This window comes from Rhipicephalus microplus, chromosome X (assembly GCF_043290135.1).
Source record: "Rhipicephalus microplus isolate Deutch F79 chromosome X, USDA_Rmic, whole genome shotgun sequence".
NCBI classification, from domain to species: Eukaryota; Metazoa; Arthropoda; class Arachnida; order Ixodida; family Ixodidae; genus Rhipicephalus; species Rhipicephalus microplus.
Window position 1 is genome coordinate 130,461,280 of NC_134710.1, and position 25,845 is coordinate 130,487,124.

Below are 25,845 nucleotides of genomic sequence, written 5' to 3' on the forward strand. Positions count from 1 at the left end.
TATAGATATCAGATATATATTTTTATATGTCAAGTTATAAAAGCCATCGAGAAAAATCAACATTTTCTTCCAGCGGTCGAGGCAAGTCAGTAGGCAAACAGAACGTCGTGGAGTTGGGTGTCAAACACGCACACATATATAGTATGTATGAGCACAATCGCCAAACTCTCAATATATAGGCTTTCCGTGAAACAACTGAGTCACAAAAACTCGCAGCACGACCACATATTCGCTCTGGGTGACGAGAACGCCGAGAAAAGAATTACCGAGTGACGTACACATGTGTGCACCTCATGCTATGAAAGCTGATCGAGTCCATTTATACGGGCTCGTAGTAAAGTAATGAAACGTTTCAGTGATGCCGCTGGTATTGGTCAACGATTCTCGAGCTTCTTCTCTCATCTCCCTGAAAATGCAGAGCATATAACATTGAATTTCATTCGCGCAGAGGTTACTTAACGCTATCACATGGTCTTGAATGGGTCGGAACACGCGGGTGCTCGTGTCGTGGTATTTCGCGGTGAATCCCACTCGTCGTTCCCCAGAGAGAGCACTCGATTGGTTCATGGTCAAATTGCGCAAATCTTACCAGAGGAATGCATTTTTGCTCCGTCGTGAATCGCACGCAGCACGCAGTTGAAGGCGGTACCAGCGGGAAATGCGGGGGAAGGGGGGAAGTCCCCCTAAATTCTGACCCCCCCCCCCCCACAAAAAAAAAAAAAAAATCAAGCATAGCCGGAACACAACCGATAAGTTGGCAGCCTCCCTCACCGGTCATGGGTGCCACCCCCCTTCCACCTAAAGTAAAAAAAAAAAAAAACGTGGCGCCGTCTCGCAGTTATAGCCGATATATAACGCTATGGGCTCCGAAACTATCACTTGAATGCGTGTCTCGACCACGAAGCTTGCTGCCCGCAGAATGGGGTGGTATATGAAACGATTATCGCAAGATGGAACTGAATGGCCCAGTCAAAGAGATAAAAAAAGATGACAAGTAAAGAGACAAGTGCGTACATGGATATGAGAGAGAGATAAGACTATTTCTCTCCATTGGCTCGAAGAAATCAATTGAGGGAATATTGCGGCAGAGCGGTATTCTATGGACAGAACAATTCCTCACTGAGAGCACTGCTGGGCTATAGTTTAGATCGCATTTGGCTTCTTTAACCGTCTGTATTTTTTCCCCACGCTTCTCTTAGCTATATGCTTTGGGGAAAGAATTACTTATTAATGGAGTAGCTAAGCACACTGCAATTAATCACTAATAAAAATTAAGTGCTTATTCATTCTCAAAAGACAGGGTGTGCAGATAGGTAACAACTAGATCAGCTCCCTGTTAATAAAAAATAGGTGCTTGTTTTCTGGCATGATTTGGACGCGTTTTACAGCAGACTACAGTGCCGCGAAATTTCACTGTTACGCTGACACGTATAACGTCTTAGGGGTCGCCACCGGTGCATGTATAAAGTTCGTCTGCGCACCGTGAACGCGCTATGGAGAACGACGCACGAACCTTTTCTGCGCCTTGAGGAGGTGCACGCGATTTTTGCACTGCAGCGGCTGCCGTTGGAGCATGGGGCCTGCTGGGAGGCAACCCGAGACAGCGAACACGGCCCTCGCACACTTCAAGAAGATTAGCGCTTTGATCGGTTCACAGTTACCCACAAACACAAGAGACAGTTGCCTCGGCGCACTGCGAGCGGGCACACAACAGCGGCCGCGCAGTCATTCGGCAAGCGGAGCAGGGGCGGCTGAGAGCCCACCGCCTCTCTCGGAAGCCACGCCACGTGCACGGCTACACGTGCGCCAGTTATTGCGTCCACAACACATGATGCAGGGTGCGAGTCCTCATGCACGGTCCACGCAGGCACGCCAGTGATGCGGTGCGACAGTGGTGTGTCCAGGGGGTAGCAGTGAAAAGAGCCACGATGGTCGGCCCTGGTTCTGTAGCTGCGTCCACGCGGCCACAGTCCGCGGCTGTCGCGCGGCCAGTTCCGGCGGCTTCTCCCGAGCGTTTCTACCGGGAGTGAGCAGCGCAGCGTGCTGTGCACGGGACGGGACAGGGGAGCAAGCAGAGCGGAGCAGTCAAACATGCCGGCCGAGAAACGAAACACGCGACAGACCCGATCGAGAGAGCGAGAGGCGACTGCAGCGTTCGGTCCACCTTTCTAAGAAAGCGCTCTTTCACGCTGCCCTGACGACAGATTTCTCGGGACTATTCACCTTCATTCGTTAGGTTGAACACGTCATACTCTTGCCGTGTAAAATAAGCAACAATAATTCACTTTCAAGGTAGGAATTGCATACTGGACAAGAAAAGTGCGCTTTCAGAACTCAAATTGCTGCCAACAGGAGCTCCAAGATTCCACTGTATATAGGCTTTGCTATTGTATACACTTCGTTTCGTACACCAGGTGTAACGTGATGGAAGCTAGTGAGACGTCTTGTATCAGTTGCTTTAAAACCTAGAAATTGTTCGATAGTTTAATTTATCACGCGTTATATTTTTTTTTTCATTCTTAGATAAGTGATAAATAAAGATGCTCCATGCCTTGAAAATAAACGAACCACTGCATGGTTGTGTGGTTACCAAGATGTTGTTCGTGATCGATTGGCTTCTCCCTGTTTTCGACCTGTGGCATCCTCGATCAGTTCCGGCTGCGCGCAGCTGGAGCCGATCACGGAGGCTACGTTTACAACAATGAAATCCAAGCGCGAGATGTGCGGGCATATACATTATGCTGACCGAACTTTTTGCATAGCTTCCTCAACGTTGCAGATGATGTATGAGACGAAGAACGTTGTCCTCATGAGGCGTGCGAATGAGGTCGTTGTGGAACATACGGTAACTATTTATGCGGAGTAAGGGAAAAGAGCACGCCATTGGGAAAATTTCGCTTTCTCTTATTAAAATTTTGATCACGATCTGCGTTTCGAAATCTGGCTCCCAGAGTGCGATTACACTGACGTCCACGCCAAACTAGACGTGGATAGGTTTGGACCGTTTAGCTGCGATGATTGCTAATAGCAGTCGAGAAATTTGATTCTGGTCGACCCTAATCGCAATCAAGAGTGCCCTTGTGTCACCGGTATAATAGAATGCAAAAGGCGATCGACCTATCCCTGCCTTACAAGTGCGTACAGGCTTCTAAAACATTTTATACTGGTCACTGTCAAGTCTACTGACGATTAGTCGTCTTGCCTAGACGTTGGAACGGAATTGAGGTGACCCGATTTTTGTAGCAACACTTTGTATGCAACACGAGCAAAACTGCCACGTTTATTGTCTGACTCGTGGTACTATAGGGCGTGTTTCGAGCTCAAACCGGAGTGAGCATTCCAGTTAGAAGCAGCTCGTGGCCGCGCGGTGTGTATAGTCGCGCTCGTTTTACCGCACTAGCGCAGACCAGGTCCGTCCTGATCACTATACCAGCTCGAAAGTGCAGCTAATCTAACGAGGTGCCCAAGGGAGACACACAGGGGCGACGCACAGCGGCCTCCAGAATGGCGACAGTCGATTATGTCGGGGATATGGCGCTCTCGAGAGCAGCGAGGCTAGCCAGAACTCGACGGTGCCGCTGTGCGGGCGACGTCAGCTAAGGGAGGCGTAGGGTCACTCCACAATTTCCAATGCACGAGGAAATGGGCCCTGCTTCTTAGCGCAAGCTTGGAAAAGTCGCGATGCGAGACTGAAGAGACTTGGGCTGCAGTGTTTCATCAGCACCTCTCAGTCTGTGCAGCGGCACTCGCTGAGAGCTCGGATGGATGGCCCCGGCGGGTAAGAGCGCTATAACTCGTCAGCGCCCAATGCGGGTGCCGAGCGAATGACTTAAGAAGCGACGCTTTTAGCGTGAAGTTGGGGGGGGGGGGGCAGATAGGCCAATCGATGCTCATATTTGATGGTGTGCCCTTTCAGTTCATCGTATACGATAGGCTGGACGGATAGCTGACTGCGCCTACCGCTGGGCCATGAGCAGAACCCAGTATTCTCGGTCATTCAAGACAGCGCAGAAGGTGGCAACACAAGACAAAGTCGACCACAGGCCAAGGCACTTCTTTGCCTTGTGTTGCCGTCCATTGACTTTAAGAATAAAATATCCCGGTTTGACATTCTGTTTCAATATATGACTGCTGATCGGTGCAACAAAAAAAAAAAAACATTAAACTTTAATGCTCTTTAATGTGGGCCAGTGTACTTTGCAGTAAAGAATGTACGTATAGTTCGTTTCATTGCGAGCCTTCACTCATGTCTTGTGTAACGAGTGACGTCAAAAATTTTCACATTATTTTATGCTATACTTTTTTTTTGAAAAGTTCCTTTGCTGCAGTTTAATATCGAGACTGAACTGTATGCTATGGTTCATATAAATATTTAGTGGGGCCAATGCCGTGTGGCATTGTCAACACTTTTTACTAGTTGTGGCTTACTGAGTAGAATATTATAACCTAACTTAACAAATAGCATTGAGGTTTATAACTTAGACATGGCCCCACCCCGGTGGTCTATAGTGGCTAAGGTACTCGGCTGCTGACCCGCAGGTCGCGGGATTGAACCCCGGCGGCGGCGGCTGCATTTCCGATGGAGGCAGAAATGCTGTAGGCGCGTGTGCTTAGATTTAGGAGCACGTTAAAGAACCCCAGGTGGTCGAAATTTCCGGAGCCCTCCACTACGGCGTCTCTCATAATCATATGGTGGTTTTGGGGCGTTAAACTCCACATATCAATCATCATAACCTATAGACTGAAGAAATGTTCAAAGGGGACATCCGTATGAAAAGTGCTCATGCGGAGAACGTTCGAGGCACTTTTTGTAGACCAATAAAGATAGATGCCCTTTGACAGTTGGCTTATTGAACACATGTATAGTTAATCTAGGCGCCCGCATCAAAGTTACTTAGTTGCGTTGCCAGCGCTTTAAAAGTGGAAGTAGTATCAGGACATGATAAACCATCTCAATCTCACAAGCGACACCATCTCCCTCTATCTATAGGGACAAGGGCCTTCACTTGACTTTGTTGGGGAGGACGAGGAGCGAAGTGAACGCAGTGTATAGCGAAGCAGTATCTGGTCGTCGATAGAACCTCGTCAAAACGTTTGATAATTACGGTTTTTTAAAGAGAAATTAAACAATGCCCGTGTTCAAACTGGGCTCGACTCAGATGAACAGATATTGGCGAAGGCAGGTGCTCAATCACAGGTTGGTGTTGCGAACAAAAATACTTGTGATTCAAGTACTGTGATTGATATTGATTGATTGATATGTAGGGTTTAACGCCCCAAAACCACCATTTGATTATGAGAGACGCCGTAGTGGAGGACTCCGGAAATTTTGACCACCTGGGGTTCTTTAACGTGCACCCAAATCTGAGTACACGGGCCTACAACATTTCCGCCTCCATCGGAAATGCAGCCGCCGCAGCCGGGATTCGAACCCGCGACCTGCGGGTCAGCAGCCGAGTACCTTAGCCACTAGACCACCGCGGCGGGGCACAAGTGCTGTGATTACGAACAGACCGAAGACACTTATGGAAAGTAAACTTTCGGCTTTGGTCAAGAGCGATTGAAACGAACACTTTATACGCTCCGCAGAGAATCGCGCCCGCATTGTAATGAACAAATGCGGTGCCCTCGATTCCCGACGATGCATTGATTCACGTAAGTCGTATAGTACTGTGGACAAACAGAACGTTGACGCGGTGAACAACATCTTAAGAAGACGAGGAGAACGCTGTGATGTTGAAATGCAAATGAGTTTCAGCATCGCGAGGTTATAGGATGTTGTATGTTGCCGGCGGATACAGTAACGTGAGGGCCGTATGCCGTTAGCAGCACTTCGGCCACTTATAAAGTGCGCAAACGCACGACACGGCTAATCCGCAAACCTGGCCCCCAAGCTAGCTGCGGATCGGTTATCACGCGCTAAGCTTGCATTATATCGTCAGCGATAGTATACAGTTTCAGTGCTAAGGTGTAGCAAGGTGCTTATCTAAAATATTTTCATCCAAAGTATGCAGATAAGAATCTGGTTGAGCGCCTGGTTTCCTCGTCTGCTATTGCAATAAACGCAAGGACACGGATTGCCGCGTTTCGATATTCTGCTAAGAACGATGATTAACTTTGTAGCGCGCAAGTAGCGCCATATCGCTACTTGCGTTGTGTGAAAAAATAATGATGTCATTTCTGGCCCAACCAAACCGTTCTTTGTTTCAGTCGATCCTAACGATTGGATAGCCGCATTCGCCTTTCCTTACCCATTATTTATTTTTATTTGTCTGCTATGATGCGCCGACTAAACGGTGACTGTAAACATTGTGAAGCTTAGGCGGTGCTGGATCAGCCGTCGTGGGAAATGAGGGAGTAGCTTATTTAAGAAACCACCTTTCAGACTGTGTAATGATATACTGTGTATATCCGTGCAATTGAAGTGTAAACTTCCTCGTCTTTGCAGAGATATTTCATGTGTTTACTGCTGCGAAGCCCGCGAGAGCGGAAATGCTATGGCCCGACTGCGAGAGCCGTGTCCGCTAGGCGTTTATTATTGCCGCGGAGCTCGAGTTTGTCGAGTGGCCTTCAACGCGAGCAAAGTTGCGATGTCACGCCGAACGACAACTTCCACGTTGACAAGCCTACCAAGAACGTTTCTAGCAGGCTACGTTTAGCGAGAAAAACGAAAGTCATCGGTATATATTTCACCCGATCGTCCTTCTTGCTTAGACGTGGCCGACGAAAAGTGCCATGTGGATGAGACAATTTGTAAAAACATGTCCACTGGGCATGTCATTCAAATGCCAACACGTGCGAAAACGAGACGACCTGCGAAAGCATGGTGGGATAGTAGCACCTGAACCTCGCCCTGGCTTAGTGGAGTGCGTGGTGAAGCCAGTCACATGTATAGGCGTATACACTGCAGTATAAGTAAGCACCTCTACTTAGCACGTCGTATTGCGGGGTTGGCTGGATTAGCTTATCCGAAAGTGTTTTTTTTTTTGCGAGAGACAACACGCGGCACAACACGTCACGGCGGGTGTAAGTTAAGCCCTATTGCTATTTCAGTACAGGCTGAACAAGACTTGCCCCGTCACGTACTCTCTACTGCTAGTATTGTGGAAGGAGTCCAAGCTGCGGCTGCCATTTTGTTCTGTTTTTTGATCGATATTTTTTTCGACTTACGTCGAGTTATTGGCTGTGTGGGTGTGGAAATTTGAGGCGCACAGATCGGCTGATAGGCCATGAGGGCAAGTAGAAATTCCATCTGCATAGAAAAATAGATCGACTTTGGTCTGTACACAGGCACGCTAATCGTGCAACAGGCGCTGAAGTACGTCCCATGCACTCATGGTAGCGTGCACTTGAAATGCAACCATCTGCATGGCTGCAGCCGTAACGGCTACTGTGAAAAAAAAAGAAAGTAAAGGAAGTTACTCGTCCGTACAATGGTCATTTCTAAACTTTGTGCTATGGCAATGCGCGAAGGAGCCACGAAGCTAGGAGGAACGCATGCACCCATCTCGAGGCCAGATTAAATGTCATAAAGTGTATTATATCCTAGAGCACAATGCCATTCGAGACCATGCACATCTTCCTGCGAAAAATGAAGGATGCTCTCTGAGACCACCTCATTTTAGGTGTCCCAGAATAGCCTCTCTTCAGAAAAAAAAACAAACAAACAAAACGAACTCGTTGGTTTACATAAACGCGATTCCTAAGCACGATATTTTTTTCATTGCGTGCAAAAAAATAAAAATGATTGGTTCGATAACAATGGCGAACGGGACACGGTGTTCATGTAATAATCATTCGCTTTATGAATTTTCGCCTGGATCACAGCGTTACACCCAGCTATTCTCGACAAAAACTAGTTGAACACAAAGAGTTAATTTTCCTCGCAATGTCCACGACTAGGAAACATTTTGGCCTCACAACTTCATTATTAATGGCCAGACAGTGCTCTGCGCAAGCATACAAAGTGGAATGCTTGTGATGCGCAGAGGTTTCCGTTGTATAACCTGTCATGGGCGTCTTCCTGGTTCCAATTTTTTTGGGACGATAGTACGGCGTTTATGAACTACCCTTGTCATCAGAGAAGGCGCCTTGGAGGTGAGCGGCATCGTGCTCATGGTAAATGCAACGTGATGCATGCCGGCTGCTTTCTCGACCGTGCTTCTACATGCAATCATTACGCTACAGTAAAGATAAAACGAACTCTAAAGGCTCATTACCGTATAGACTACACTTCAGACCTCCGTGGAATGCCTTCTGGAAAGCTCACGGTCATGTATTATTTCATTCGACCAATCCTGGTCATCAACGATGGATCTGAATCTGTTGATATTGCAGCTCCCCCCGTTAGTTTGGTTTTGTTTGTTTTCAACCCCGCTGCGGTGTGTACCCACTGAGTAAAAAGGCAACTCCAGAATGTCGCATAGAAGCGAGGACAGAGTGCGTGCGACAAGCCAATGGCGGCCACCCTCAGGAAGCAGACGAGGGTCGGCATGCCGACACGGCCATTGGAGAAGCTTACGAGTTCACCCGCGCTCACGAGTACTCATGCTAAACGGACGGTCGTGCAAGCGCACAGGCATCTTCGGGAGATTTCGCTTGCTCCCGGTGGCATTCCTATCGACACGTATCTCGCCGACGCCGCTATTCGCCTGCAGCATTCTACGCTGCCAAGGCAGAGAGTGGAACGAACAACATGGGCTTGCGAAGCTTCCATATCACGGCGCCAAACAAGGGGTGCACGCCGGAGCAGCGGCGGCTGCGCGGGCCCGGCTGCAGTCCTACTCTCTAGGCCGGCCGTGTCTGTGCGTGCCGGCCCGGATGACCAGCGTTGGCGGACGTACCTGGCCGCTGCCGGCGTCACCGCATGCTGGCGGCCACGCTGTGCTTGTGATACGCGTGGCGGCCCACGAACCGGCAGTGGCACTGGCGCGCGTGCCCACCGTCGCGGCCGTCGGACGCCAAGCCGAAGCTGGAAAAGCGCACTTGGCTGTCGCAGTAGACGTCGTCGTACGGCGCCCCGTCACATGGGCTGCTCAGTCTCGGATGAGGAATCGACCTGCGTACAGCGACAGGGTGAGGAGTTCGACGAGTTGAAAAGCTATATCCACGCACGGTTTCTGTAGGAACGTTTAGTTTGACGTGCGAATCAATCAAACCAGTTCCCTGGTGCATGAGCGAGTGAAACTTGTGCTGGAGGCCGTCATTGCAGACATGGCTGCACGCGAAATTTCGTAGTTTCAAACATTACTTCGAGTCAGGACGCTGACTTTCATTCAAAGAAAAAAAGAAAACGTGGCTGATCCCCCTACATAGAAATCGTTATAACACAAAAGCTAAACGTGTCTTTACAGAGGTAGTTGAGCGTTTATTGAGCATTTTTTCAGCAACAGTAACGAATTCAGTAACGTCACGTTAAGAACGGCAAGCAGCTCGAAACTTCTCGCGCCCACCTCAAGCAGAAAGCACGCATGAAATAAGCATACACAGGACGAGCGCAGACTAACAACTGTCACAGCTCGACACTTAAAGTGCGCTGTCGTTCTGTGAACGAGTCCACAAGTATACACAGTACAAGCGCGAACAACTGTCACAATTCTTCCTGCGTCGTGTGTCAGCGCGCTCCTTTCGTAAACGCGGCCGCGGCAGCGTGCGAAGTGACCTTCGTCTTCCCCCGAACTACGAATCAGATAGGCGCGCGCGCAGGAGAGACCACGCTCCGTGGAGGCGGCGCTTCGGCGAGGCGACGAACTTCAGAGCACGCCTAACGCGAGCACGTCTCACCATCTCGCCACTGATAACGAAAACGCGCTAACGTTTCGAAGCTCTGAAGACTGCCAAACGGTGTGCGGTGTATATAAATGAGTTGCCGTTAACACACGTGGATCGCGTCACGCGCCTTGAATCGAGAGGTTAGTGGTTCGATTCAGCGCAACGCATACTTGCCTTCTGTTTTCTTTTTTTCTCAGCGATTTCTCAGTATACAATTTTCAACGAATTTCCGTGACGGAAGTACGTCAGCACAGCCGTGATGGACCCCGGCATGAAACAATTTCGTATTAAATAGAAAAAAAATCTGCATGTAGAATTTTTAAAATGTGGTGCAAGAAAGACAGACGTTCAGGAAAAGATGCTGACTTCAAGTGATGGATAGTCGTAAAGAAAGTATGTCACTGGCTTCAACCTCATTACTTGTGCAACGAGTTATTGCAAATGATAATGATGAGGGGGCGGATTGTTTTAATGTTTTGCTCTTATAAGATATCCCTTAAGAACAACACACCAATTGTTGTCAAGCAATGCTCCCTGGTCTGCCGATTTACACACTGACATTTCTCCCCATCTTTGCCCCAAGTGAAGTAGTTCAGTCATTGAGGCAGACTCGTCTATACCTCATATGGAGGTCGACGACTCTCACTTCTAGGTTCGTGATTTAAACAACAACAACAACAACAACAACAACAACAACAACAACAACAACAACAACAACAACAACAACAACAACAACAACAACAACAACAACAACAACAACAATAATAATAATAATAATAATAATAATAATAATAATAATAATAATAATAATAATAATAATAATAATAATCTATCATTTATTTAAGATGCCCAGGAACAACCATAAAGTCTTTGTACAGGCGCACGCAAAAATAAAACAATAAGAATAAAAACACAACGCAGACAGCCTTCAGAGAAAGAAATAAATTAAAAAGAGCGATAGCATACAGCCAAAAATAAATCAGTGCAAACTGAGAAGAATAAAAATCAAGACGAGAATCATGGAATGAGAGAGAAAAAAAAGAGAATATACACAACTATGTGGACGGCTTCGGAAAAGGGAAGAATCTCTACATTGTGATAAACTACGTTAAGACAGAGCAAAGCTGAGATAAAAACAATGACATTGGATTGTTAAAAAAAACATCAAGATCATGGAATTTCACACTGTAGAGAATTTGTATTCTGTGAACAGTACATTGTTGAAAGAAGTTGGCAGGTACATGAAATGGTTGATTCTCTCGGGTTAACTTACGCGGAATCTGAAAAATTGCATAACTGTAAGGGCAGGATATCATACCGTGCACTACTAGTTCGTAAAGAAATAACAGGTCAGGGCAATTTTAACGGCAGTGAAGTGGTGACAAAGACAGTAATCTGGCAACGCTGGAACGAGATCCAGAGTCATTTCTAGCGAAACTATGATTACAAATGCTTATGAAAGTTTTTTTCTGGACTCGCTTGATGGCGTCACTGCCAGATTTAGCATTGCCATTGCAGATGAAATATGCATATTCAAGTTGAGGAAGACATGTTGCGGTGTACAACTTCTGGAAGGCTGTAGGAGAACTGAATTCTTGAGAGATTCTGCAAGCACAGCCGAGAGATGTGCATGGCAGCATACTAAACGGCATACTAAACGTGCATGTCAACATGTTTAGTGTGAGCGGAAAAAAAGGAAATGTGGGATTTTACGTCCCAAAGCAGGACTTGTTAGGGACACCGTAGTGGATGGCTCCAGAGATCGCGACCACCTGGTGTTCTTGAACGTCACTGACATCGCACAGTACACGGGCCATTTGGCCTCCGTCGTAATGCGACCGCCACGGCCGGGGTAGGACCCGCTAATTTCGGGACGGCAGACGAGCAGCATATATAGCCGCTGATCTGACGAGGCGGACGACACTGAGATAAAGCGCCACCGTATTAGAGCGGCGATGGCGTAGTAGTTAGAGCCTCACTTGCAAAAGGTCTGTGGCTCGAATTCCGGTGCCGCGCAGTTACCAACCGGATAAAGAAAAAGAAAATCCGCATGGTGATGGAACTGCATTGAAAGGTCCTGAGGTGCGGCCTCACCGGTAACCACCGCCGGTAACGCACTCTCTCACCAGAGAAGGATTCGCCACCCTGGTGCAGTATCTGACCCCTACGTCCCACATACATTCGTCAATTAACTCACGGCCCCCAGTCTCCAGCAGCTGCGAAGCAACTGACCACGGCGGCGGTCAGATCTGCAACGCAGCAGAGGATGCTAAGAATCTCTGGATCCGGACAGGCCGCCATTGGAACCTGAACTTGGCAACGTTCAACGCTAGAACCTTATCTAGTGAGGGAAGTCTAGCTGTACTATTCGAGGAGCTATAGGGTGTTAAAAGGGATATAATAGGGCTCAGTGGGGTTAGGAGGACAGATGAGGCCTGTACTACGGTGCTACAGAATGGCACGTCCTTTGCTATCGGGGCTTGGCTGACAGAAGAGAACTGGGAGTGGCGTTCCTAATTCACAGAAAGATAGCTGGTAACATAGAGGAATACTATAGCATTAATGAAAGGGTGGAAGGTATCATAATTAAACTGAATAAAAGATACAAGATGAAGGTGGTACAGGCATACGCGCCTACATCCAGCCATGATCACGCTTCAGTTGAAAGCTTCTATGAAGGCGTAGAATCGGCAATGAGTAATGTAAAAGCAAAGTATACTATACTGATGGGAGACTTTAATGCAAAAGTAGAGAAGAAGCAGGCTAGAGACCAGGCAGTAGGAGATTATGGCATCGGTACTAGAAACACCAGAGGAGAGCTACTAGTAGAATTCGCAGAACGCAATAACTTACGGATTTTGAATACCTTCTACCAAAAACGAGGAAACCGTAAGTGGACATGGTGAAACCATAATGGGGAAAATAAGAACGAAATAGACTTTATGATGAGTGCACACCCAGGAATCGTGAAAGGATGTGGAAGTGGTTGGCAAGGTACGATGCAGTGACCATAGTATGGTACGGTCTCGAATTCACCTAGACTTGAAGAAGGAACGACAGAAACTGATACGCAAGAAGCCAGTCAATGAGCTAGCACTGAAAGGGAAAGTACAGGAGTTCAGAGTCTCGCTTGAGAACAGGTACTTGGCTCTTAGGAAACCAACCACAGCGTAGATACAATGAATAATAATTTGACGAGTATCATTAAGGAGTGTGCAGTGGAAGTTGGAGGCAGGGTAGTTAGACGGGACACTGGCAAGCTTTCCGAGGAAACAACGAATCTCAATAAGAAGCGTCAAATCATGAAAGTCTCAAGTACAGCAGACAAAAGTGAACTGGCAGAGCTTTCAAAGTTGATTAATAGGCGTAAGGTATCTGATGTAAGAAGGTATAACATGGAGAGAATTGAACACGCTCTGAAAAACGGAGGAAGCGTCAAAGCAGTGAAGAGGAAACTTGGGATAGGCAAAAATCGGATGTATGCACTAAGGGACAAAGAAGGCAAAATAACTACCAATATGGATAGGATAGTTAAAATAGCGGAGGAATTTTACACAGATCTGTACAGTAGCCGGGACAACCACGACCTTAATACTAGGAGCAGTAACCCAGATGACACCCCACCAGTAATGATGGAAGAAGTCAGAAAAGCTTTAGAGAACATGCAAAGAAGCAAAGCTGCTGGTGAGGATCAGGTAACATAAGGTCTGTTGAAAGATGGAGGACAAATTGTGTTAGAAAAACTAGCCACCCTGTTTACGAGGTGTCTCCTGACGGAAAAGTACCAGAGTCTTGTAAGAATGCTAACATCACCTTAATACATAAGAAAGGAGATGACAAGGACTTGAAGTATTACAGGACGATCAGCTTGCTCTTTGTAGTGTACGCGACTGCCTCAAATCTTCTAAGTTTTGTTTTATTTCTTTCTTTTTGCGTGTGTTGTGCCGTGCGAGTGTCCGTTGGTCACTCGAGGGGGCCGTCCTCCTTGTTTACGGGCAGCAGCGATCGGCGAGCCTTCCAGACCTGCGGGCGCCGGGTCAGCACAAAGGCGGCGGCCCGCTTTAATGCACCTTGCCAGTTCGGGTGCAAGAAGAGAGAAACATGTCCCTTTGTGCATCCGTGGCCTGTGGGACGTTCGACTCTGTTTCCCCGAATGGCTAAGCGACGGACCTCTACCACTGACTTCGTGGAACAATTTGTGCATGTGCGTGTGTGTGTGTGTGTGTCTGGTGCGTGCGCGTTTTGTGTCAGCGTGCGCGTATGTGTACTCGGATCTGTGGTCGACAGAGAAGAGCGAGAAAGCGCGGGAAGAGCCAGAGACGCAGCGAGAACGGCGAGCGAACGGGAGTCTGCGAATTGCGAGCGACTTGAGCGGTTGTGCGTTGTGCGGAATTGAACGGTTGCGCGAGTAATATTGTAACCTAGTTTTCTTAATTAAATACAACCTTCTTTTGTTTTCATTTTCTTAACAGTGCGTGAGTCGTGTGTTGTGTCTTCTATCAATTTTTACTTTTTTACGGCCATACCGGCGACACCCTAAATTTTACCAAAAGCGGGATAGAGGACGCTAACATTTATCAGAAGTGGGATTTGACCGATTTTAGAAAACGTTCGGAACGAGTTTGAAAAACCATAGCGAGGAGTGCGATTGCGTCAGTGCGAGAACAAAGCAATGGTGGACTTCCAGTGAGCGGGCACTTCCAGAGATCTAACATCAGCCATGCTGGACGGATCATCGCCGGAGGAGAGTGGTCACCGTGATGACGACGACTGTGCTGGGCTCACCAAGCGGGAACTTTTCGACGCTTTGCGCGAGAAAGACCGCTTGTTGGCGGACCTGCTGCGGCGGCTGCCTCAGCCGGAGTCGTCGGGGGCTCCACACCAGGCGGCCATCAACACGTTTGAGGTGATGCCCGATTTGAGCAGAAATATTGCAGATTTTTCCGGTGATGGTTGCGCGTCAGCAGCCCTGGAATGGATGGAAAGTTTGCGCCAGACGGCTACGCTTCACCGGTGGCCAACGCCATTCCTGCTTGAAACTGCCAAGTGTCACCTGGTCGGCGCCGCAAGAGATTGGTACCGTTCGAGAGCTGCCGAAATTTCATCGTGGGACGATTTCGAGCGGATGTTCGGGCGGACTTTCTACAGCCAGAAACGGGCGGCGGAGCGATGGAGGCGTATGCAAGAGCGAATGCAGCAGCGAAATGAGAACACGGCTGCGTACTTCCACGAGAAGGTGCGCCTTTGCAGAGAGGCGCATTTAGATTTCTGTGATACGAGGGAGCAGGTGCTGATCGGTCTCCGATCGCGGGAGTTATGCACGATGCTTCTTGGAAGGTCGCACGAAGACGCGGATGACCTGTTGCACGACATTCAGGAATTTGAGAGGATCGACCGTGAGCGACGAGAACGCTTCGGGACAGCGGCTGAGCGAAGAGCGACGAGCGATGCACCTAGTATGCAGCCTGCACCCAAGGCACCGTTGCAGGGTGCGTCCGGGTACGACGGGCGGGACCAGCGGCCAGCCGTCATAAATCAGTACGGTGAGCGAAAATGTTATAATTGTTTCAAATTTGGACACATTTCGCGGGATTGCCCAGAGGAGAGACGAATAGAAGAATGTATAAAATGTGGGGAGACTGGGCATACCCAAAAACACTGCCAAGCAAAAGGCCCCAGAAATGAGACCAACGCTGTCTCTGGAGAGAAAATTGACCCTGGCGTGCTTTTGAAGCACGTTAAATGGAATGGCAATGTGACTTTGATTAGCATGATAGACACAGGCAGTTCCGGTTGCTTACTGCGCGAATCAGCGGCGGTGCGGTGCGGAGCGGAAGTGTTGGAAGATGCTACAGCTCTGTATGGTTTCGGCAGCCAGGGCGTTCCAGCTGCTCGTGCGATTGGCAGGTGCCGGGCCGACTTGCTGATAGATGGCGTCGTTGGCAAGAACATACAGATACTTGTTGTACCCGACGAGGCCCAGTCGGTCGATTTGCTTGTCGGTCGCACGTTTACCGAGCTGCCATATGTGACCTACGCTGGGCTGGGCGGCAGCTTACAATTCTGGCATAGAGACGAGTGCCCATTCTCACATCTCGAACCCTTCGTTTCATGTCCGAAATTACGTTCGAAAACTGCCGAAGAGACCCCACTGCAGGCCAATGTTATAAACTGGGTGAGACTGTCATCGCAGTCTAACGTCACTGGTGCAGTGCTATTCAACAACTGTGGGTGCGAAATTCTTGTTGACATGGAGGACGGAGAGGTTACTGTGCCGGTGTTTACGAGCGGAAATGATGACGTGGTTCTAGGTAAAGGACAAAGACTTGGCCACGCGACAGAGGTGGACATCCCGGGTTGCGAGATGAAGGAAATAAATGAGTGCAGAGAGGAGTGCAGCGCGGCGAAGCCAGAGCAAATTCTTGTTACGGAGGCGCGATGGCCGATTGGGTGCGAGGAAATTAAAATGGGCCCCTCCGTAACAGAGGAGCAGCGTCGTGAGCTCGCGTGCCTCCTAACTGGGTACCGGGATTGTTTCGCCGCCAATCTCAGCGAACTTGGCTGCACTGGCTGCACACCTGCCCTTTCGATGGACATACAGGAGATACCTGGTAGCGCACCCGTGGCTGTTCGGCCCTACCGCACGAATGCATCAAAGCGAGAGGCTATACGTGACATCGTCGGAGAGTGCAAAAGAGAGGGAATCGGAACTGAGACACATTCCGAGTATGCGAGCCCAGTCATTACTACATCGATGGTCGATACAGAGCAGCGAGATTGGGACGAAAAGCTCAGTGAGGCAGAGTGCAGCTTGAACAACGCTGTAAACAAGACGACTGGGAAGACTCCCTTCGAGCCGTTACACGGTTATCGACCGGAATTTCACAGCGTGACACTGAAGCGCTTGGTTGAATCTAAAGCGTCAGAGTGGGAGGAGCCCGGCGGGCTGCGCGAACGTGTACGGCAGCGCTTCGTGAGCGAGCAGAAGAAGATGAAGGTCGCTTACGACAAGCGCCATTTCCCGGCTAAAATGTACGGTGTCGGTGACATGGTCTTCATGACGAGGGCTCCAGAACAGACGGGAAGGCCTGCCAAAGCCCAGCCAAAATATAGGGGCCCCCTTGTAATCACGGCAGTGTTGCCAGCTGACACGTATCGAGTTGCCGACCTTGACGAAACAAGGGCGAGCCGCTTCGCGACAACTGCGCACGTGTCGCAGTTGAAGTGCTGGACAACGACCAATCCGCATTCACACCTTGATGACGACGGAGAGTCTGCGGAGGAGTCGGACGCCCCCGAATGTGAGGTGCAGCGACTGAGACGTTCGGCCCGTAGCTGCGCCAAGACCCCTTCATTCGCTCGGAGGATTTCAAGCTGGACGGTTGTGCCCTCGCGATCTCCGACTTCAGCGTAGCTCCCGCCGACTGGTTCGCCCTCCGCGGTCTCCTGATGCCGTGCAGCTCTCGCATTGTGGCACCCCGCCCTTGGACTGCTTCGACCGGATCCCCACTTTCCTATCTCCTTCTTTTTTCCTCTCGTTGGCTGGCGGCTTCTTATCCCTCTATTTTCCTTCTATTCTTTTTATCCCTCCTTCCATCTCCCTATATCTTTTATTCCCCATATCCCATTCCTCTGCTGACCTGTTGAGGTGTCCTCGTAAGGAGAGACAGTTACGGGTCGGCACCTTTCTTTTCTTTTCTACTGATATAACCACAATCTCTCTCGCCAAGACCCATCCCTATGCGAGTGCGCCATAGTTGCGTTGGCGTCTGTTGAGAACTTCAGTGCGTGCCGGGATTTACCGAGTGAACTGTGCGTACTGAAACAGTTGTTTTTTTTTTCTTGTCTTCTTCGACGAAGGAAACAATTCTGTTTGTGTATTGGCGTGTGGGTTTGTTTATGATTTTTTTTCCATTAACGAGGACGTTAATGACTGTCAGGACGACCGAGTGTACGCGACTGCCTCAAATCTTCTAAGTTTTGTTTTATTTCTTTCTTTTTGCGTGTGTTGTGCCGTGCGAGTGTCCGTTGGTCACTCGAGGGGGCCGTCCTCCTTGTTTACGGGCAGCAGCGATCGGCGAGCCTTCCAGACCTGCGGGCGCCGGGTCAGCACAAAGGCGGCGGCCCGCTTTAATGCACCTTGCAGTTCGGGTGCAAGAAGAGAGAAACATGTCCCTTTGTGCATCCGTGGCCTGTGGGACGTTCGACTCTGTTTCCCCGAATGGCTAAGCGACGGACCTCTACCACTGACTTCGTGGAACAATTTGTGCACGTGCGTGTGTGTGTGTGTGTGTCTGGTGCGTGCGCGTTTTGTGTCAGCGTGCGCGTATGTGTACTCGGATCTGTGGTCGACAGAGGAGAGCGAGAAAGCGCGGAAAGAGCCAGAGACGCAGCGAGAACGGCGAGCGAACGGGAGTCTGCGAATTGCGAGCGACTTGAGCGGTTGTGCGTTGTGCGGAATTGAACGGTTGCGCGAGTAATATTGTAACCTAGTTTTCTTAATTAAATACAACCTTCTTTTGTTTTCATTTTCTTAACAGTGTGTGAGTCGTGTGTTGTGTCTTCTATCAATTTTTACTTTTTTACGGCCATACCGGCGACACCCTAAATTTTACCAAAAGCGGGATAGAGGACGCTAACAGTAGTATACAAGCTGTTTACAAAGGTAATTGCTAACAGAGTAAAGAAACCATTAGAATTCAATCAACCGAAGGAACATGCAGGATTACTCAACAGGTTACTCAACAATCGACCACATTCATACCATCAATCAGGTAATAGAGAAGTGCTCAGAATATAGCCAACCACTATACATAGCCTTCACTGATTACGAGAAGGCGTTTGATTCAGTAGAAATATCAGCCGTCATGCAGACACTGCGGAATCAGGGCGTCGATGAAGCATATATAACCACCCTGAAATAAATCTACAGGGGATCAACTGCTACCATAGTGCTTCATAAAGAAAGCAACAGAATACCAATCAAGAAGGGTGTGAGGCAGGGGGACACAATCTCCCCAGTGCTATTTACCGCGTGCTTACAGGAGGTTTTCAGAAGCCTAGATAGGGAACAGTTAGGGATAAGAGTTAATGGAGAGCACCTTAGTAACCTGCGCTTCGCCGATGACATTGCATTGCTGAGTAACTTAGGGGACGAATTGCCACTCATGATTACGGAGTTAGACAAGGAGAGCAGAAAGGTGGGTCTTAAAATGAATCTGCAGAAAACGAAAGTAATTTACAACAACCTCTGAAAAGAGCAGCTCTTCGATATAGGTAATAGTGCACTTCAAGTTGTAAAAAACTATGTCTACTTAGGGCAGGTATTAACCGCGGAGCCGAACCACGAGATTGAAGTAACTAGAAGAATAAGAATGGGGTGGAGCACAGTTGGCAAGCACTCTCAAATTATGACAGGTAGATTGCCACTATTCCTCAAGAGGAAGGTATATAACAGCTGTATCTTGCCGGTACTGAGCTGCAAAGCAGAAACCAGAAGACTTACAAAGAGGGTTCAGCTTAAATTGAGGACGACGCAGCGAGAAATGGAAAGAAAAATGGTAGGTGTAACCTTAAGAGACAAGAAAAGAGCAGATCAGATTTGGGTGCACGTTAAAAAACCCCAGGTGGTCAAAATTTCCGGAGCCCTCCACTACGGCGTCTCTCATAATCATATGCTGGTGTTGGGACGTTAAACCCCACATATCAAATCAATCAAATCAAATCAAAGAAGGGAGCAGAGGGGATTAGGGAACAAACGGTGGTTAAGGACATCATATTTGAAATCAAGAAGAGGAAATGAACATGGGCCGGGCATGTAGCGCGTAGACAGGATAACCACTGGTCATTAAGGGTAACTAACTGGATTCCCAGAGAAGGCAAGCGAGCGGGTTAGGGGGAGACAGAAAGTTAGGTAGGCAGATAAGATTAAGAAGTTTGCGGGTATAAATTGGCAGGACCGGGTTAACTGGCGGAATATAAGAGAGGCCTTTGTTTTGCAGTGGACGTAGTCAGGCTGATGATGATGATGATGATGATTAGTACTTAAGGTTTTCATCAGCCCTCGATGTGAACTTTCAAGAAAGTTTTAAAAACCATAAAGTCACAAATTTTCACGTGTACTTACTCGAAAAGTATCCAAACGATGTAGTAGCAAAGGCAAAACCCACCGACGAGTATTATTCCTATTATCATGCTGAACAATATTGGAACGCGTCTCTCCTGAAACATAATAAGAGGATGAAAAAAAAACTTATTTATGATTAGGAGCACAGATGAAAGGCGGCACTGATCTGTCTTCATATTTTCTGACTAAACGAATATCACTGACCTCGTTCAGGGAATCGTCCCAGTACTTATTGCAGGTGAGGTAAGAGCAGATGTTATTGTTGAGTTCATCTGAAAGAAATGTAAAGAAAAAACAGCGCTACAGAAGCGTTCTCTTGCGTGCAAGGGGGAGGACGGGAGAAGGAAATAAAAAAGAAATGCTTCGGTTTCATTGTCGACATCGGTCGCATGTGAGTTTCAATGCGCATTTCGGCATTGGAGCCATTTTGAAATGTCAACGGTGACTCACCTTCAATGTCTTGGAAATCTTTGACTGAAAGAACAGACAGCAGTCCAATGACGCACTGCTGTACAACGATCTGGAAGAAGTGGGATGGAATAATGCTACAAACACAGGTTGAAGCCTCGGAATATATATACGCTATGATTAATATAAGAATTATTTCACTAAGAGAATAGTTTGCTGCATTACAGCAGATTAGTGAGCAGCACAGGGAAACCTTCGACGTTGTAGCAACAGGTTGTTATGTGTATACAAGTTATGTGTACGTTTGCTATGTTTGATGTAAAATTGACGCTATATCTGCTTCTGTATAACTTCAGCAATGTCTAAACATCGTGTTATTATCAGACTGTTTACAAACTATAGCCAACAGAAGTTTTGCAGGAGGTGTCTATACTGTATTTGGACATATACTGCGGACAGAGGTAGTCTCCTCAATGATAATATATTAGTTCTAACAATTTTACGTCACATAACCACGATATGATAATGAGGAACGCCGTATGGTAGAGAGCTCCGCAAATTTCAGCCACCTGGGGTCCTTTATTGTGCATCTAAATCAAAGTCCACAGGCCTCTAGCATTAAGCGTTGTGGGATCGAATCCCACGACCTTCGGTCTCTAAATGTTTCTTAAACGATGGTGCTAAATAATTTAACAGACGCTTTATATAAAGAAAAAAGTTATTAAATTGGATGTAAACGTTGAGGAGGCTTTTTGTTTTGTTTCTACATGATACGGATGCGGATACACGGACGCCCAGAGATTCAGGGCAAGTTCAAACGCATATGCATAAAGTCTATAGTGCTCAGGTAATGAAACGTGATAGGCCGGGCCTATACTGGAAGGCTGCTGGTGCTCTTCGCGCAATAAATGAACTCTGGGTGACAGCTCGTGTAGTGTCAAACGCTTATAGACTCAAAAGCCCGCGATTTAGTTGCGTTTGTCACTATACGCTGTTTGTCGGTCGAAAACGAGTGCCCACAACGTCCAAGTGTCGCGTTTCGATCTCTGAGCACTGTACGCACAGCATACCGTGGCTGAGACCTACCTAGTACAACTGCAGGAAAGGCCTAAAGACGACTGTGCGGAACTCGCTGCGAATATTGAAGGAAATTCCCGCTCCCCGCAGCTGCCTGGTGATCAGCAATGGATGCCTGTCTCACACACATGTATGTATGTATATAGATGCAAGCCGTGTGGGTTAGGGGGCCCCCTTTAGAGAAGCTGGACGTTGAACAAAGGAAGACTCTACATTGATAAACTTCTTGATAACTTTGACGTTGTTCATTTTACCTTCAAAGCATTATAACAAATGAGAAAATCAACTTCAAAGTGTCGTTTTTGAATTTCGCTGATAAATACCACACGTGACTCCCAGATTCCAAAGAATTTTTTTTTTGTATTCTGGTGACATTGACTGAACTAAATTTCCTTACACTTGGTATGTTAGGTCTAGGGATAGAGCATGATATACTTCATTTTTACTTTTTAGGAACTCTGTAGATGTTGTTCAAATAGATGGCGTCATGGTGCATGGATAGGACACTTGAAGATGGCGTCGCCATCCGCATTTTCTTTTGCGAGTTTTTTTCGCTAACCAAGTGTCTTCTCCGGGCAAGCGTGGTGTTTTGGAATTCTAAGAGAATGATTTCGAATATGGAAGGAAAATCGTCTATCTCTCAATGACGACGACCGCCGTTAGACGGAGTGTTACTGCAAAATGTTGGTTCCGCAAAGTGTTCGCAGGTTGGAACAAACCACTGGGACCGTCGTTTTCGAGTTCACGGACCGAGTAACGTGGAAGCTCCCACCGCGAGCACACGTACCCGGCACTTTTGCTGCAAGGCGCTCATGTGTTTCTGGTCGCAAGAGCAACGTGGATGGTCGGCGGGCGGCTCACCACAGCGGCCGCCGAGGACCTCCGCCTCCTTGGGCTTGTCGGGCAAGGTGGCTGCGACCGCCGATCCGCCGGCCGAGGCACGTTCAGCGGCCGCCAGCCGGGGTCCCAGCACATCGCAGCGCAGGATGTCGCAGTAATCAGCCAGGCACACCCCCCGCTCCGCCTGCGAGCATTTCTCTGTTGGGCATTATTTTCCAACATTCTATTGATCGGCGGTCACCTTCTAGAGAATGATTTCCGCGCGACATGTTAAGTATGCAGGGCAGTCGCCGTTCCTTCGCGGTGACTGCAGCGCGAGGTGAGAAGCAAGATTGTGGCAAGAGGCTGTGATCGAAAACCTGTGCCGTTTCACTGTCCTGCAATGCGGTGCGATGCGGATGATTTTACTGTGCTTAGTAATGTATTGAACGCTGGATACAAAGCGTGAGAATAATTTCTCACAAGCACCAGGGCGCGAGAGCCCCCTTTCGTTAACATAGTAATATACCAGCATTCCCTTCTACTGATACATAAGCACCACTGTGCGGTCACTGCAGCTTCTCTCGTGGCAGGAAGTGTATGCACGACGAGAGAATCTGGCAAGTGGGCCATGAGTCGCGGTTCACGTGGCAAGTCACCTTGGGGGCCACGCTGGCCGCGTGCTCCTCGTCCCAATGGCTGGTGAGCTTCTCGTGGCAGAAGAAAGAGCGGCCACACATGGGGCAGCTCCAGCTGGGCTGTTCGGTGGCCTCGTCCGCCATCAGTCCGGCCGGCCACCAGAACAGGTCGCGACTCGGGTGCAGCGGGCACTCGGGCCCCAGCGAGACGCGGTAGCGCTGGAGCACGGCAGTCACCTTGCGGCGCACCAGCTGGCGTGCCACGCGCGACTGAGCCCGCGAACAGGGCTGCACGCGCGGCGAGGACGGCCCATTCCAGCCCACGTGCGACAGGAGCAGCAGGATTACCACCTGCGTTCCATGCAGTGGTCGAGACGCCATGCTCCCAATGATCATGGTCGGAAGGACGTGCGAGTGCTCATCGGAGCCTGGTGACAGCCACGCGCTTATCTATTGATTTGCCGTTTAATAATAATAATAATAATAATAATAATAATAATAATAATAATAATAATACCCCTACACTATCATAGCGGGGTGTTGGTACTTCATTACTGATCGCAGAGTTCTCACAACTGCAATAATTAGCAACATGAGACAATCATGATACACAAGATGCAAAATCATTATCGCGTAGTTTAAATAGCGTTGAGATGGTTTGTGCTGAAGCGTAGCAGCCACCTGTGCAAATTATGAGATCAGAGTTAAAACATCTTTACATTTACGCTGTTTGCACTATATACTTGCCTTAATTTTCTTCATTTATTTCCCGTCCTATTTGTTTGAGCATATCACGGTGAATGACACGTGGGTAAGAGTGCTGCATGGCTTCTCCAGACATATGCAGCAACACACTCTCAATTTCGCTTCTCGAGAAGAGGAATTGAATAGCGTCTTTTAACACAACACATCGTTAAGTATGCTCGCTAACGAAAACATCGTGCCCCGCACCATGAAGCCAAAGCACACTCGTGAAAAAAGCTTGAGGTCTCTGCCTTCTTTCACAAGTGTGTGTAGCACCATTAAAAAAAGCTTATTTGGGTGAAGTAGAAAAAAACTGCACATTAAAAGCTCTGTAACGGTGAGGCGACACGATCCCTCAATTTTTACTGCGCCGCACTACCACACAGATCTCACAAGCATAAACAACTTATCCAAAAAGCTCAAAGCCTGGAATTTCTCAGCTTAGTCGAAATAAGTAGCCTGATGCTTGCGTTATTAAATTTTACGTGCAGTTAATGAGCTTACTCGGTCATAAATGTTGTGCCCAACACAAGTACTCAAGGAAAAGCAGGAAAGCGGGTGCTGGCTTCGAGAAACAACAGCTCATTCCCACAGCGCGGAACATTTTCTTTCTCTTCATTTTAGTTTAGGTTGAAAGTAATCGCACTAATGAAAAACCAGTCACCTGATAAATACGATAGACAAGTAATTTGGGCACTTGGTAACCCGACACTCAGCAGCCCGTTATAATCCGCCAACTGTAGTTTCCTTACGCATTTGAGTTCGGCTTCTCCACAAAAATACTCTGCTTGCGGAGATGCCAACGTGACGGGGTCGTCTCGCGACGCGACATCGCAGGTCGATAATGGAGTTCATACAAAAGCCAAGATTTGGCCGACTGTTTCGAAAGACCATTGCATCGATGTTCGAGGTGCGCTTTCGTGTCGCGTGCCTCTCAGGCAAAATGAGATGCTTTGTCACGGTAACGGAATGTCGCAGAACAACGTTAAAATTGTAGCTTGGCGTGAATTTCACATCAGCGTTTTAAGAGATGGCTGGAAACGTTAACTAATAAAAGGGGAGGGGGGGGGGAAGTGAATTGGGTCATCGCAGCAGGTTCGTGTCAGTCTCCACTGCATGCACCTATGCTTAAGGAATCAGAACGACGCGCAGAATCTTTTGCGGGAGACCCAACGTACAGGCGAAACCGAGTCGCATTCAGGTGTCTCGGGTCGCAGCAGCACCGTGTTTCGAACGACGGCGCTGCCGTCGCGGTTAAGAGAGGGGGGCCGCCACCCAGTGCTGCCATGACGCACGCACACGGTTGTTGGTAAACAAGCGTTGTCCCGGTGGCATACCCCCAGTGGTACTCCACTGGGCACAGAAGCGGCCACTTACCTCGACGCAGAGGTAGCTGCGATACATTTATTTTCACATCTAGGCCCTCACAGTGTTGCGGGCTCGGGGCAAATCCAGTCGTGCCCAGGGTGCGAGCGAACCTCCGCGGTCGCCGACCGCCATCTTGGCTGCGCTGCAAGAGGGTCGATAGCAGCCCAATTAATCGACGGCAACTCTCTGGGAACACCGCTGCGCGCGCTCGAGCACTTTCGATCGGGGGCCGCACAGCGCCCCCTTGCTGGGCGGCAGCACCGGGCGCTATCCCACCAGGGGAAGTGCGCCGTGTTCTCTCTCAACAGGTTGCTCGCGGCACACATACGGCGCTGCCCCGCACCATCCCCCAAGGAGTAAATGGCATGTGAGCCTGTGCCCTCTTTCGGGATTAGTGTGCATAAGGCGCGTTATCAGACCTTATAGCTCCCACTTGGCCCTTGCGCAGATTACACGTGAATGTTATATCGCCGTTCAATTAGCGTCACCACGTAATCTGTGCGGCCTGACCGTTCGGTAACTTATTAGGGAGCTTTAGTGGCGGAGAGCGTAGCCACTTGCGTAACACCTTTTTATATTCATTGGTGCCACCGCATTCGAGAATAATACAAAGGAACGACACTAAAACTCCTTATTAGACAATTTTAGAGTACGCAACGCGGAGTTTCGAGTTGGCATTTGTCGTCACTACGTATGCTACCTCCTTGCGCAGCCACGTTAATTACGAAAGAGCGAATATACTACCCAACGAACGCTATGTAATGCTATAAACCATATTTTCAAAATTCGTCTATAAACGGACCCCATGTGCAATATTAACCGTCGTTATGTCAGCGTGAGCTTATCTTTGCATCTTCGTAAATTTTAGAAGCAGTGATCCGAACGAAGGCCAGA

The 25,845-nt window shown here is 48.4% G+C and overlaps 1 protein-coding gene across 2 annotated transcripts; it reads right to left on the bottom strand.

The window, feature by feature from the left end:
- LOC119176838 (uncharacterized) lies at window positions 1-25,172 on the bottom strand. Of its 2 annotated transcripts, XM_037428189.2 has the most exons (8): window positions 24,961-25,172; window positions 22,861-23,190; window positions 22,170-22,406; window positions 20,348-20,417; window positions 20,102-20,169; window positions 19,898-19,992; window positions 8,844-9,058; window positions 1-2,043 (listed from the first exon to the last, which is right to left on the bottom strand). In XM_037428189.2, the coding sequence occupies exons 1-7, from the start codon at window positions 24,985-24,987 to the stop codon at window positions 8,860-8,862; spliced, it is 1,026 nt and encodes a 341-aa protein (XP_037284086.2). In that variant the 5' UTR covers window positions 24,988-25,172; the 3' UTR covers window positions 1-2,043; window positions 8,844-8,859. The 2 variants fall into 2 exon arrangements, with proteins under 2 accessions (XP_037284086.2, XP_075733826.1); XM_075877711.1 differs by lacking the exon at window positions 24,961-25,172 and having other exon boundaries at window positions 22,861-23,220.
- Between the last annotated feature and the right edge of the window lie 673 nt (window positions 25,173-25,845).